The sequence below is a fragment of the Dreissena polymorpha genome, unplaced genomic scaffold (assembly GCF_020536995.1).
Source record: "Dreissena polymorpha isolate Duluth1 unplaced genomic scaffold, UMN_Dpol_1.0 chrUn002, whole genome shotgun sequence".
Taxonomy (NCBI): domain Eukaryota; kingdom Metazoa; phylum Mollusca; class Bivalvia; order Myida; family Dreissenidae; genus Dreissena; species Dreissena polymorpha.
In genome coordinates this window covers 85,831-100,406 of record NW_026273316.1, presented here as the reverse complement: position 1 = coordinate 100,406, position 14,576 = coordinate 85,831, and the positions used below count along the sequence as shown (strand labels likewise).

The 14,576-nt window shown below is 34.8% G+C and overlaps 1 protein-coding gene across 2 annotated transcripts in view; it reads left to right on the top strand.

Moving 5' to 3' along the window:
- LOC127863204 (uncharacterized) overlaps positions 1 to 14,576 on the top strand; it is a 65,814-nt gene that overhangs the window by 35,101 nt on the left and 16,137 nt on the right. The window contains exons 16-26 of one of the 2 annotated variants that reach the window (XM_052402591.1): positions 1,412 to 1,502; positions 3,262 to 3,368; positions 4,373 to 4,463; positions 4,867 to 4,973; positions 5,737 to 5,827; positions 6,232 to 6,338; positions 8,383 to 8,613; positions 9,920 to 10,010; positions 10,419 to 10,525; positions 12,241 to 13,827; positions 14,432 to 14,497. In XM_052402591.1, the coding sequence (XP_052258551.1) occupies positions 1,412 to 1,502; positions 3,262 to 3,368; positions 4,373 to 4,463; positions 4,867 to 4,973; positions 5,737 to 5,827; positions 6,232 to 6,338; positions 8,383 to 8,613; positions 9,920 to 10,010; positions 10,419 to 10,525; positions 12,241 to 13,827; positions 14,432 to 14,497 (2,676 nt within the window). The remainder of the gene's footprint in view (positions 1 to 1,411; positions 1,503 to 3,261; positions 3,369 to 4,372; positions 4,464 to 4,866; positions 4,974 to 5,736; positions 5,828 to 6,231; positions 6,339 to 8,382; positions 8,614 to 9,919; positions 10,011 to 10,418; positions 10,526 to 12,240; positions 13,828 to 14,431; positions 14,498 to 14,576) is intronic. The other variant, XM_052402592.1, reaches the window with a different exon arrangement.

Genomic DNA, 14,576 nt, shown 5'->3' with positions numbered 1-14,576 from the left:
CAGCGGTCACAGATTATAACTGTTTGTACAGTTGATTACGGTGGTTATTATTTGCGTGGGTCATTTATTAGCAAATCAATATCCTCGTTAGAAAACCATAGTAGAAGTAGTAGTAGTAGTAGTAGCAGTAGTAGTAGTAGTAGTAGTAGTTGTAGTTGTAGTAGTAGTAGTAGTAGTAGTAGTAGTAGTAGTAGTAGTAGAAGTAGTAGTAGTAGAAGTAGTAGTAGTAGTAGTAGTAGTAGTACTAGTAGTACTAGTAGTAGTAGTAGTAATAGTAGCAGTAGTAGTAGTAGTAGTAGTAGTAATAGTAGTGTAGTAGTAGTAGTTGTTGTTGGTGAAGTATATGTAGTTGTTGTAGAAGTAGTAGTTGTTGTTGTAATTGTAATAGTAGAAGTAGTAGCAGTAGTAGTATTTGTTGTTCTTGTAGTAGTACCAGTAGTAATAGTAGTAGTAGTAGTAGTAGTAGTAGTAGTAGTAGTAGTAGTAGTAGTAGTAGTAGTAGTAGTAGTAGTAGTAGTAGTAGTAGTAGCAGTAGTAGTATAAGTAGTAGTAGTAGTAGTAGTAGTAGTAGTAGTAGTGTTAGTAGTAGTACTAGTACTAGTAGTGAACTTCTAAAAATACTATACTTATATTTGTTTCGACACTGAGGTGTTGTTTACGACTATTAGCTTTGCATGAAGCTACGTAAGTTTTTTCATCTTGATATGTGTGTTAGAAAACCATGCACATGATCACGGATCTGAGAAAAGATAAGATGAATGTCTGATTTGTTATTGAATCATATACGTGTTATAAATTAACATACTTTTATCATTTATTTTATTTTGTTAAATGCCTTTTTATACTTTGATAATAAATATATAATTGTTTCTAAACAAATTTTTGAGGCTAACGATAAAATATTTGCCGATGTGTGTATTTTTTCTAGACGCATTCCTATTGGTTGAGTCGATCAAGCGCATATTAAGAGCGTCGGGTCAGACAAAATGTAAACGCAGTCACAAATATATGACAGCGGTGATACATTTATTACAGCTGTTATAAAATTGTTACAGAAGTCACAATATTGTAACCACAGTCACATGTATTTTAGCTGTCGTGTATATTTCTAATTTTGACTAAAGGGTACGTCATATTATTTTCAATTTAAATTTAAGTGAAGTTAAACTACGTTACGATATAAATAGTTAAAGCAAAATGCAACAATTAACAGCGCTATTATTCTCTCACTTGCAGTATTATATTCCTTCGAATGATTTCACAAACTTATATTTAACTTATTAACCTATTTATTTTAACCCCGCATTAATTACGTTGTTTGAGATGTGTGTTTGTTGTGTTTATTTAAACTGTCGGTTACTTGTTCATTTTAATACAATATCAGTCTTCGACTGTTTTTATGTTGTTTAAGAGTCCAGATTATATCAGTGCAATACCGTGGAGAAAATACATAATGACGTTTCTGATGATGGAAGCATTACATTGATGGTGACAAGCAATAGGTAACTAGTAAATAATTATACCCCCATTACTGGTAATGGGGGCTATATAGGAGTCACTTTGTCGGTCTGTCTGTCGGTCTGTCTGTCGGTCTGTCTGTCCCGAAAATTTCATCCGATCTTCACCAAACTTGGTCAGAAGTTGTATCTAGATGGAGTCAAGGTCAATTTAAAATATGGGTCATGTCGGGTCAAAAACGAGGTCACATGGTCACTTAGTGCGTTTTAAACCGAAAGTTTGTCCGGACCATAACTATGTCACTAGTCTTTAAATTTCAAAATGACTTGGTACATTTGTCCACCATCATGGGACGGTGTGTCGCGCGAAAGAAGTACGTCTAGATCTCCAAGGTCAAGGTCACACTGAAGTTCAAAGGTCAAAATGCTTGTCCGGACTATAACTGTGTCATTTATCGTTAAATTTTAAAATCATTTGGCAAATTTGTTCACCATCATGGGACGGTGTGTCGCGCGAAACAACTACGTCAATATCTCGAAGGTCAAGGTCACACTTTGAGTTCAAAGATTAAAAATGGCCATACATGAGCTTGTCTGGGCAATAACTATGTCGTTCATTGTGAGATTTTAAAATCATGTGGCACATTTGTTCACCATCATTGGACGGTGTGTCGCGCGAAAGTATTACGTCGATATCTCCAAGGTCAAGGTCACACTTTGAGTTCAAAGGTCAAAAATGGCCATAAATGAGCTTGTCCGGGCCATACCTATGTCATTCATTGTAAGATTTTAAAATCATTTGGCATATTTGTTCACCATCATTGGACGGTGTGTCGCGCGAAAGAATTACGTCAATATCTCCAAGGTCACACTTTGAGTTCAAAGGTCAAAAATGGCCATAAATGAGCTTGTCCGGGCCATAACTATGTTGTTTATTGGAAGATTTTAAAATCATTTGGCACATTTGTTCACCATTATTGGACGGTGTGTCGCGCGAAAGAATTACGTTTATATCTGCAACGTCAAGGTCACACTGTGAGTTCAAAGGTCAAAAATGGCCATAAATGATCTTGTCAGGGCCAAAACTATGTCATTAATTGTGAGATTTTAAAAATACCTGGTACATTTGTTCACAATCATTGGACGATGTGTCATGCGAAAAAATTATGTCGATAACTCCAAGGTCTAGGTCACACTCGGAGTTCAAAAGTTAAAAAATGGCCATAAATTTGGACGGCATGTCATGCGAAAGAATTCAAGAGTTCAAAGGTCGTAATGGCCATAAATGATAATGGCATTATAAATCTTAAAAATCGCCATAAATTGGAATCTCTTGTTTTCTGAAGACAGCATGCAAAATAGTCTGTGTCAATGCGGCACGTGGGGGTATACGTCACGTCTGTGACAAAGCTCTAGTAATTAATGCTGTCTGATATTTTTATGCGTTTATATTAGTCAGTTTTAAGATTTGTTTCGTTACGAAAACTTGTTATCGAATGACAGTAATGGATGCAAATTATATATTTAGCAGCTTCTTTTCATCACCACTTGAATCAATTAGAAAATAGTCGTTTGGTGTTTGTTTTCGTTGGGATTTTGTATTATAGAACGATAGGAAAGGAATGCAAATAGTATCAATAGAGACTAATCACCATGCCGAGTGATGGTACTTAGCGTTATAAGAATGCGTTTACAGTTCTGTGCATTTGCTTTTGCAAATATGGAACACATAAATATGACACACATATATACTATATAACAGCCAAATACTTCTATATCCTATTATTTCCATATTGCCATGCAGCGATAAAGTACCCGAATCCACATCTACACATCTGAATCAGACCTCAAGCAAAGCAATTGCACACGGAGGAACACACATTCAAACTTCAATAACGAAAACTGGAGAAGGTAATATAGATTGCATTACACTTGTTTCAACACAGATATTTGAAGATATTCAAAATTTGAAGATATTCAAATTTTATTTAATTAGAAAAATACCATTTGGAAGTCTAAGCAATATTTGATTTTTTTGTATACCCCTTTACATTTTTACTGTTTAGGAGGCGTATCGACGGAGTGTTTACTTTATTTGAGATATATATTTAAACCGTGCGTTTGGCAATATTTACACGCATTTATTCACAATATAAAGTGGTAAAACCCAAGTTGCTCCTGCAGTATTGCTCTCTTATTATTTTCATAAACGTAGTCTTTTATTTATGACAAGTGATCAATTGCAAAAATCTGATAAAAGATAAATGAATGCCTGATTAGTTATTAAATCATATAAATGTTATAAATTATCTACTTTTATCATTAATTTTATTTTTTAAATTCTTTTTATACTTTGATAATAAATATATAATTGTTTCTAAACAAAGTTTTCGCGACTACCGATAAAATATTTGCTGATGTGTATTTTTTCTAGACGCACTTTTATTGGATGAGTCGATCAAGCGCATATTTAGAGCGTCGGGTCAGACATAATGCACCCGCAGTCACAAATATATGACAGCGATGATAAATGTATTACAGCTGTTATAAAATTGTAACAGTAGTCACAATATTGTAACCGCAGTCACATGTATTTTTAGCTGGCATGTATATTTCTAATTTTGACCAAAGGACACTTTTCAATAAAAACTTTAGTGAAGCTAAACTACGTTATGATATAAATAGTAAAAGGAAAAAGCAACAATTTTGAGAAACAGCATTATTATTCTCTCACTTGCAGTATTATATTCCTTCGAATGTGTTCACAAGCTTATATTTAACTTAGTAACCTAATTATGTTAGCCCCGCATTAGTTACGTTGTTTGAGATGTGTGTTTGTAGTGTCTATTTAAACTGTCGGTTACTTGTGCATTTTAATACAATATCAGTTTTTGACTGTTTTGATGTTGTTTAAGAGTCCAGATTATATCAGTGCTATACCGTGGAGCAAATACATAATGACGTTTCTGATGATGGAAGCATAACATTGATGGTGACAAGCAAAAGGTAACTAGTAAAGAATTAATAATGCTGTCTGATATTGTATGCGTTTATAGGAGTCAGTTTGAAGATTAGTTTCGTTACGAAAACTTTTTATCGAATGAGAGACGTGGATGCATATTTTATTTTTAGCAGCTCCTTTTCAAACCACTTGAATCAATTAGAGAATAGTATTTTGGTGTTTGTTTTCGTTGGGAGTTTGTTTTATAAAACTATAGGAAAGGAATGCAAAAAGTATCAATAGAGACTAATCACCATGCCTAGTGATGGTACTTGGCGTTATAAGAATGCGTTTACAGTTCTGTGAATTTACTTTTGCAAATAGGGAACACATACAAATGGCACACATATATATAATATATAACAGCCAAATACTTCTATATCATATTATTTCAATGTTGCCATGCAGCGATAATGTACCCGAATCCACATCTACGCATCTAAATCAGACCTCAAGCAAAGCGATTGCACACGGAGGAGCTCACATTAAAACTTCAATAACGAAAACTGGAGAAGGTAATAATGATCGTATTACATTTGTTTCAACACAGTTTTGAAGATATTCAAATTGAATTTATTTAAAAAAAATACCATTTGGAAGTCTAAACAATATTTGATATGTTGTATACACCTTGACATTTTTACTGTTTAGGTGGCGTATCGACAGCCTGTTTACTTAATTTAAGATAAATATATTAAAACTTTGCGTTTGACAACATTCACAAATATCTATCCACAACATAAAGTAGTGAAACCCCAGTTGCTCCTGCAGTATTGCTCTTTTATTATATACATATACGTAGTCCTTTATTTATGACAAGTGATCAATTGCAAAAATCTAAGAAAAGATAAGAAATATGCATGATAAGTTATTAAATCATGTAAATGTTATAAATTAACCTATTTTTATCATTTATTTTATTTTTAAATTCCCAAAAAATGTCAAGTCTATCGCTATTCTGGATTTTTGTAATTAATAAGTTGTCTCCCATTCGGGAAGGTATCACGAGTATCCCGGGTAAAAAGCGGTCCGTCTAAAATGCGAATATGACTCCTATCCGCGGATTGACCGAAAAGTGCGGATATGGACGAATACCCGAATGGGAGACAACTTCTTAATTACGAAAATACCGAATAACCACTCGGCCACGGCAACTTTACACAGGCTCTTCAATTTCGAAGAAATCGCGAGAAATCATTATTGGTGCGCTACCTTAAACTGTCGATTACTTGTGCATTTTAATACAATATTAGTTCGACTGTTTTGATGTTGTTTAAGAGTCCAGATTATATCAGTGCAATGCCGTGGAGCAAATACATAATGACGTTTCTGATGATGAGAGCATTACATTAATGGTAACAAGCGAAAGGTAACTAGTAAATACGTATTAATGCTGTCTGATATTGTATGCGTTTATATTAGTCAGTTTGAAGATATGTTCGTCACGAAAACTTGGTATCTAATGACAGACATGGATGCAAATTATGTTTTTTAGCTGCTCCATTTCAAAACCACTTTAATAAATTAGAAAATAGTCTTTTGGTGTTTGTTTTCGCTTTGAGTTTGTTTTATAAAACGATGTAAAAGGAATGCACAAAGTATCAATAGAGACTAATCACCATGCCTAGTGATGGTACTTAGCGTTATGAAAATGCGTTTACAGTTCTGTGCATTTACTTTTGCAAATAGGGAACACATACCAATGACACACATATATATAATATATTAGAGCAAAATACTTCTATATCCTATTATTTCCATTTTGCCATGCAGCGATAATGTACCCGAATCCACATCTACACATCTAAATCAGACCTCAAGCAAAGCGATTGCACACAGAGGAGCTCACTTTGAAACTTCAATAACGAAAACTGGAGAAGGTAATATAGATCGTATAACATTTGTTTCAACACAGTTTGGAAGATAGTCCAATTTTATTTTATTGGAAATATATCATTAGGAAGTCTAAACAATATTTGATATTTTGTATACACCTTTACATTTTTATGCCCCCCCCCCCTTCGAAGAAGAGAGGGTATATTGTTTTGCACATGTCGGTCCGTCGGTCGGTCGGTCCGTCCACAATATGGTGTCTGGATGATAACTTAAGAACGGTTAGGCCTGGGATCATGAAAATTCATAGGTACATTGATCATGATTGGCAGATGACCCATTTTGATTTTCAAGTCACTAGGTCAAAGGTCTAGGTCACAGTGACTTAAAACAGTAAAATGTTTCCCGGATAATAAATCAATAACGCCGAGGCCAAGGATCATGAAACTTCATAGGTACATTGATCATGACTGGCAGATGGTCCCTATTGATTTTCAGGTCACTGGGTGAAAGGTCAAGGTCACAGTGACTCGAAACAGTAAAATGGTTTCCGGATGATAACTAAAAAATGCTTAGGCCTAGGACCATGAAACTTCATAGGTACATTGATCATGACGGGCAGATGACCCCTATTTATTTTCAGGTCACTAGGTCAAAGGTCAAGGTCATAGTGACTCGAAACAGTAAAATGGTTTATGAATGATAACTCAAGAACGCTTGCGCTTAGGTTTATGAAACTTCATAGGTACATTGATCATGACGGGCATATGACCCCTATAGATTTTCAGGTTACTAGGTCAAAGATCAAGGTCACAGTGACTCGAAACAGTAACATGGTTTCCAGATGATAACTCACAAATGCTTAGGCTTAGGATCATGAAACTTAATAGGTACATTGATCATGACTGGCATATGACCCCTATTGATTTTCAGGCCACTATGTTAAAGGTCAAGGTCACAATGACTAAAAAACAGTAAAATGGTTTCTGGATAACTCAAGAACGCTTAGGTCAAGGATTATGAAACTTCATAACTACATTGATCAAGGTTGGCAGATGATCCCTAGTGATTTTAAGGTCATTATGTCAAAGGTCATGGTCACAGTGACAAAAATGGATTCACACAATGGCTGCCACTGCAAATGACAGCCCATTTGGGTGGCATGCGTGTTTTACAAACAGTCCTTGTTACTGTTCAAGTGTCGTATCGACGTAGTGTTTACTTAATTTAAGATATATATATATTAAAACTTAGCGTTTGGCAATATTCACACATATTTATCCACAATATAAAGTGGTAAAACCCTAGTTACTCCTGCAGTATTGCTCTCAATAACTCGAGCAAATGTCATAGGATCTTCGCCACATTTCATGAAAATGTGTAAGGTCATAAGATCTTGGTCAAGTTTGATAAACGGCAAAATTGACTCAGACACTTCTGAGTTACGGCCCTTGAATCATCGGAAAATTGCGATCTTTCTCGTGTCCGCTCAATAACTTGAGCAAATTTCATAGATTCTTCTCGCCACACTTCATGGAAATGTGTAAGGTCATAAGATCTAAGCTAAGTTTGATATTCAGTCAAATTGACCAAGACACTCCTGAGTTACGGCCCTTGAATCATCGACAAATTGATCTTTGTATCGTTTCCGCTTAATAACTCCAGCAATTGTCATCGGATCTTCACCAAACTTCATAGGTTTCGAAATCTGCCTTTAGGTTTCGAAAAAGCGTTTTTCGGGGGCATATGTCTTCCGATGGAGATAGCTCTTGTTTTATAATAAATTGCAACATTTAGTTCATATCCATATCCAGCCTTTTAAGTTTAACCATATAAAATATAAAATTTAAACACATTTATTCTTTAACTTAAAGTATTTGTTTGCAAATAAACAACAACATCAATTTCCCAATTTAATCAAAATGATGTCATTTTTTTCCCATTCCAAAGAGCCCAGCCCCATTCCGAAAATAATGGAAAAACATTGATAGCTGTTTGCAGAAGTGTGATGCTAGAAATGTAAGGGTTGAATAGCACATGCATTAAGCCATGTTTTGCCATAACTAGGCTCAATTTGTAATGTTTTTCCAGGCCCTTCTTCAGTAGACAGCGGTGTCAATGGTATCATGGGTGCAGCCAGTGAGCTGAAACAAGGCAGTGTGATGGACATTTTAGGGGGTTTCTCATCATCAAAGCCTTCATGTACGGGCAGTTCTCAAACTGCAAGTGAAAAGACATTTACTGCGACCCTGATATCTGTGCCTGGTATTGGGTCTAAGTCTGACTTGGGTGAAAGTGTAGTCAGCAATACTGCAGAAACAAGTACGTTATGGCATGATGTTTGATTTTTTGTTACATTGTCGTAATAGTATAACTGTCCTGTTAAAAGTCTTGTATGATCTTTATTTTGTTGCTTGAGAAAAAATGCTCTTGACTGTAAATATAGAACTTTCATAAATATGCACTCCCCCTGTCTGTTTGTCTGTGCATGTTTTTCCAAGGATTTATTGTTGATTGATTTTGCAACAATGTGACAATGAAATATAAGCGAACATTAGGCCTTATAAAATCATTTATACGTAGCAACTAGTTATTTCTGTTCAGGCTTCCAATTAGTTAATGTTTTATGTCCTTTTGAGAAAAGGAATAAAATTACTAAGTCCATTTTAGGACGCACATGAAAGCAAAGTTTTACAGCAACAAACCTGTGTTCATTCATCAAATTGTTATGCTCCCGGTAGGGTGGCATATAACAGTTGAACTGTCCGTCTGTCTGTGCGTCCGTCCGAAAACTTTAACATTTCCCATAACTTATGCAATATTGAAGATAGCAACTTGATATTTGACATGCATGTGTATCGCATGAAGCTGCACATTTTGAGTGGTGAAAGGTCAAGCTCAAGGTAATCTTTCAACGTCAAAGGTCAAAGGTCAAATATATGGCTTCAAATCGGCGAAGTAGGAGGCATTGTGTTTCTGACAAACACATGTCTTCTCCTCATATGGCTTTAGTAAAACCTTCTTAACACTCTTGAAACTACATTTATTGTCCGATCTTCATGAAACTTGGTCAGAAGATTTGTCCCATTGATATCTCGGAAGAGTTCGAAAATGGTTCGGGTTGGTTGAAAAACATGGCCGCCAAGGGGGCGGGACATTTTTCCTTATATAGCTATAGTAAAACGTGTTAACACTCTAGAGGCCACATTTATTGTCCAATCTTCATGAAAGATCAGAAGATTGGTCTCTATTGGTTGAGTCGATCAAGCGCATATTTAGAGCGTCGGGTCAGACAAAATGTTACCGCAGACACATATATATTACAGCGGTGATAAATGTAATACAGTTGTTATAAAATTGTAACAGTAGGTACAATATTGTAACCGCAGTCACATGTATGTTTAAGTGTCGTGTTTATTTCTAATTTTGACCAAAGGGTACGTCATATTATTTTAAATTAAAACTTTACGCGAAGTTAAACTACGTTACGATTTAAATAGTATTAGCAAAATGCAGTAATTTTGAGTAACAGCGCTATTATTCTTTCACTTGCAGTTTTATATTCACTGTTGGTCACTTGTACATTTTAATACAATATCAGTTTTCGACTGTTTTGATTTTGTTTAAGAGTCCAGATTATATCAGTGCAATGCCGTGGAGCAAATACATAATGACGTTTCTGATGATGGAAGCATTACATTGATGGTGACAAGCACAAGGTAACTAGTAAAGAATTATTAATGTTATCTGTTATTGTATGCGTTTATATGAGTCAGTTTGAAGATTTGTTTTGTTACGAAAACTTTGTATCGAATGACAGACCTGCATGCAAATTATGTTTTTAGCAGCTTCTTTTCATTACCACATGAAGCAATTGGAAAATAGTCGTTTGGTGTTTGTTTGCGTAGGAACTTTGTATTATAGAACGATAGGTAAGGAATGCAAAAAGTATCAATAGAGACTAATTACCATGCCTAGGGATGGTACTTAGCGTTATAAGAATGCGTTTACAGTACTTTGCATTTACTTTTGCAAATAGGGAACAAGTAAAAATGACACACAGATATATATATAATATATAACAGCTAAATACTTCTATATCCTATTATTTCCATCTTACCATGCAGCGATTATGTACCAGAATCCACCTCTACACATCTAAATCAAACCTCAAGCAAAGCAATTGAACACAGAGGAACACGCATTCAATCTTCAACAACGAAAACTCGAAAAGGTATTATAGATCGTATTAATTTGTTTCAACAAAGTTTTGAAGATATTCCAATGCTATTAAATAATAAGAAATAACTTTTGGAAGTCTAAACAATATTTTGTATTTTGTCATAATATAAAGTGGTAAAACCCCAGTTGCTCCTGCATTATTGCTCTCTTATTACATACATATACGTAGTCCTTTATTTATGACAAGTGATCAAATGCAAAAACAGCACTGCAAGACACAAATCAACATATAACATACAAACATAATGAAATAAAGCCGGGGACACCGCCTTGGAACGATTAATGTTAAAGTGACAGTTCACGGAATGTATATATGGGCAGAATCGTAAGAAAACGTGTTTTTATTGATAATATCACTGAAAATCCGGTTGAAATCGGTTGAAAACAAACAATATAGCGATTTTTATTTTGGCGTCGAGTACGGTAAATAATGAAAACGACCTAATTAATATTCATGATTCGACACGTTTATTCAAACCTAAACAAACAAAATTGAGGATACGGGCGAATTTAGCGGAGAGAAGGTAAGAAAAAATTCAAATACATCTTTTACAAACGGAAACTGAGTTCCAACGCTACGTGTTTGCAAAATCTATTGTATTTATGTTTAGCAAAAGCTCAATATATATATATATATATATATATATATAATTTGCATAACTCGCGACGCTGCAATTATTTTCACCTATTGCATGTATTTATGATCATTTATATATTATTTTATCAATTCAAAGCCGATTTTGACCACGTTTTCGATGTCAACCTCGATAAAAATATATTTCAATAAATGTATGTAAATTTTATTTCTCGCTTTACGATTTATATGCAAAACAACGATCTATTCCGCGAAGTGTCACGTAAAGCAGGTTTTAGAGCGCTAAATCTCACACTTGAAACAGTGCTATATAGATTAAACGTTAAGGAACAAGTAAACACCTATTGCTTTGATACTGGTGCATTCGGAATTCGAACATATTTTAACTTAAGTGTGATCAGAAATGAGCACATGTTTGCAGCGTATATTTCTAAAAAACCACAGGACCTACAACATAGATATTCTGGTATTTCTCATCCGCAATAAGACCTCTACATGTCCCTTTTTCAAATGTTTTTTTTTCTGTGATCGAAATTAGCCCCCCCCCCCCCCTTGGGGGCAAATACACAAACTTCAAAATTAATATTCTGTTCGGACACCACAAGGTATAGAGCAATAGAGCATACATATTTGGTATGGAGCATCGCTAGTGAACCTCTAGCAAAATTGATCAAAACATATCACTGGTTTCAAAATTAGCACCGCCATAATCACATATTATCCCAAAACAGAAGGACAAGATAATTTTAATTCGACAGGAAACATTATCTAGGGGATCGCTGCCATTATAAAACAAATTATGGAAAATTAGTCCCGCTTTGGGGCCAATGTAATATCCTTGTATGTATTTAGCATTGACTCCAGAATGCTTCTTCTAAGAAGCATTCGGGTCTAGAGTATATGTATATTTGCATGGCGTATCATTAAATGTGTTTCCTTATAACGATATATTGGCATTAAAATATATCCGGTTGCATTGTAATCGCTTGACAGACCCATTGCCTTTAGGGCCATATTTTTATGTTTATTGATGACACATACATTTTAAGAACAAGTATATGGATTTGATGCAAACATATTATTAAATGGTTTTTGTTATTGTTTATCAACAGGGAAGCCAAAACGACCCTGTCCATTTTGTGGATTTTTTTCGTCGAAATTACCCGATCATATGAAAAGTCAACATAAGACTGAGAAGGAAGTAATTGAAGCAATGAAATTACCTAAAAAGGAACAAGCTAATGCGTTTGCCGACTTAAGAAAAAAGGGTATATACCTTGAGAATATGAAACAAATAAGAAATGGAAGTAAAACTAATTTAATTCGAGAAAGACAACAAGGGAATGATGATATTGTATCATGCTCAGTTTGTAAAGCTTTTTTATCGAAAACATCATTTTACAAACACAAGAAAATATGTCAAACTGCAGACAAAGAAACAATATCGAGCGCAATAAATGTGACGGTACTCCAAGAAAACAAAGGCGGAAAGTATGTTGAATACACGGCACAAGTATTGAGTCGATTTCGAGACAATGATGTCGGAAACATGTGTCGATCAGAACAACATATCATTGAATTCGGCTTCCACCAATACATAGCCAAAGGATCTAAACACAACAAAGAGGCAGAAAAGAAAAAATCACTGATGACAATGCTCAGGCAGATTGCCAAGTTATTTTTGGATTTCAAGGACACTTACAAACATCGAACGAAAAAAGACTGCATTTCTATAACAGAAATGTTCATAAGAGACAATTTTGAATATTTGAAAGAAGTTTTACAATGTCGAAAGGACTCCGCAAATGATTTGAACTTATCTCTGGGATATGCAATGAAGAAGTTTGCCAAGTTTTTACATGACAAATACACTACCGTGGGCAAAGATGAACAAGCGAATGAACACATGAAATTCCACCATATACTGACACACAATTGGCCCATTTTATTCGGAGAAATGGAATATCAAGCAGTTATAGCTCGCACTAACACGCGAAAACCAAAAGAGTTACCTGAAGAGGAAGATGTGAAAATACTAATGAATTATATGCAAAACCAAATAACGGAACTTACATCAGACAGGTACAAGTTTACGTCTAGCGACGAATTTGCAACTCTAAGGAATGTGCTATTATGTCGTGTTACATTATTTAATGCTAGAAGAGGGGGTGAACCCAGTAGATTAACTCTCCAACAATGGGCAGAAGCGGAGAATGGAGATTGGGTAGGCAATTTTGAGGACTCGGGCTTATTAGACGAGGACCGTGAAATACTCAAAACCATGAAAGTTGCTTACCAAACAGGGAAAAGGGACGATAGTCTGGTCCCTGTTCTTTTTCCAGATGATACAATCACTGGGTTAAGGATGATTGCTGATCCTGAGATAAGGAAAGATGGGGGAGTTAATAAATATAATAAATTTCTCTTTCCATCTACCAATTTGTCAGACAAACATGTTAATGGATCTGACAGTATACGGGCTGTATGCACAAAAGCTGGTGTAAACACAATAACAGCGACAAAATTTCGCCATAGAGTTTCAACCAAATATGCACAAATTGAAACTAATAAACAGCACAGAGATGCCTTTTTCCGGCACATGGGACATAGTGATAGCATCAATAGAAACGTGTACCAGTGTCCTCCAGCTGTTATTGAAGTTACGAAAGTTGGACGATTCCTTCAAAACATTGACTCAGGTATGTGGAAACAAGTTTTTTACTTCTTTTAAGCGCCACTACCTTATTTGGGTAATTTCTTCGCAGGTTTATTGACATATTGATGATCCTAGATATTGTTAAATTGTTTGTTTTTCTCTTTTGTAAAATATCCAAATTTGAAATACATTCTGCTACAAAATGAATATTAAATGGCTGAAGTGTTTTATTCAGTAGATTGCAAAGACAAAATGGAGGAAATCTTATCTACTAAGCATATACTTATTGACGGAAAGGTATACTTGTTCATTCAAATTAAGGTTGCATTGAATGGATCACAGTATATATATATATATTAGAAACATCCATCTTGATACCTTCTTATATTGAAGTCAAAAACGCTTAACATAACAAAATGTCAGGTTTGTTATAGAATTGTCATGAAACAAAAAAAGGGCTTTACTAACTTCAGGTTAATACAAATGATGTCTCTCCGTATAATATTTATGGAGTTTTTTCATTTTATGTGTGTTACAACACCTACACAGGCTTTATTTGCAATAACCTGGAATGCAAGATTGCCTAGTGCTAAGAAGTTTCTTAGCATGTCATGTCAATCTTTTGGATTGTTTTATTATGTTCACAGAAGCAAAAAATGGCCGATGTAATCAAGAAATCGATTCACAGAGCAAAGTCTCAGGATCACACAACGGTCAGTTTGTGTTCAGTGTTAGTTTAAAAATTCAATGAATAATATGCATGTGCTATCTTCATAACGATAATTACCATCC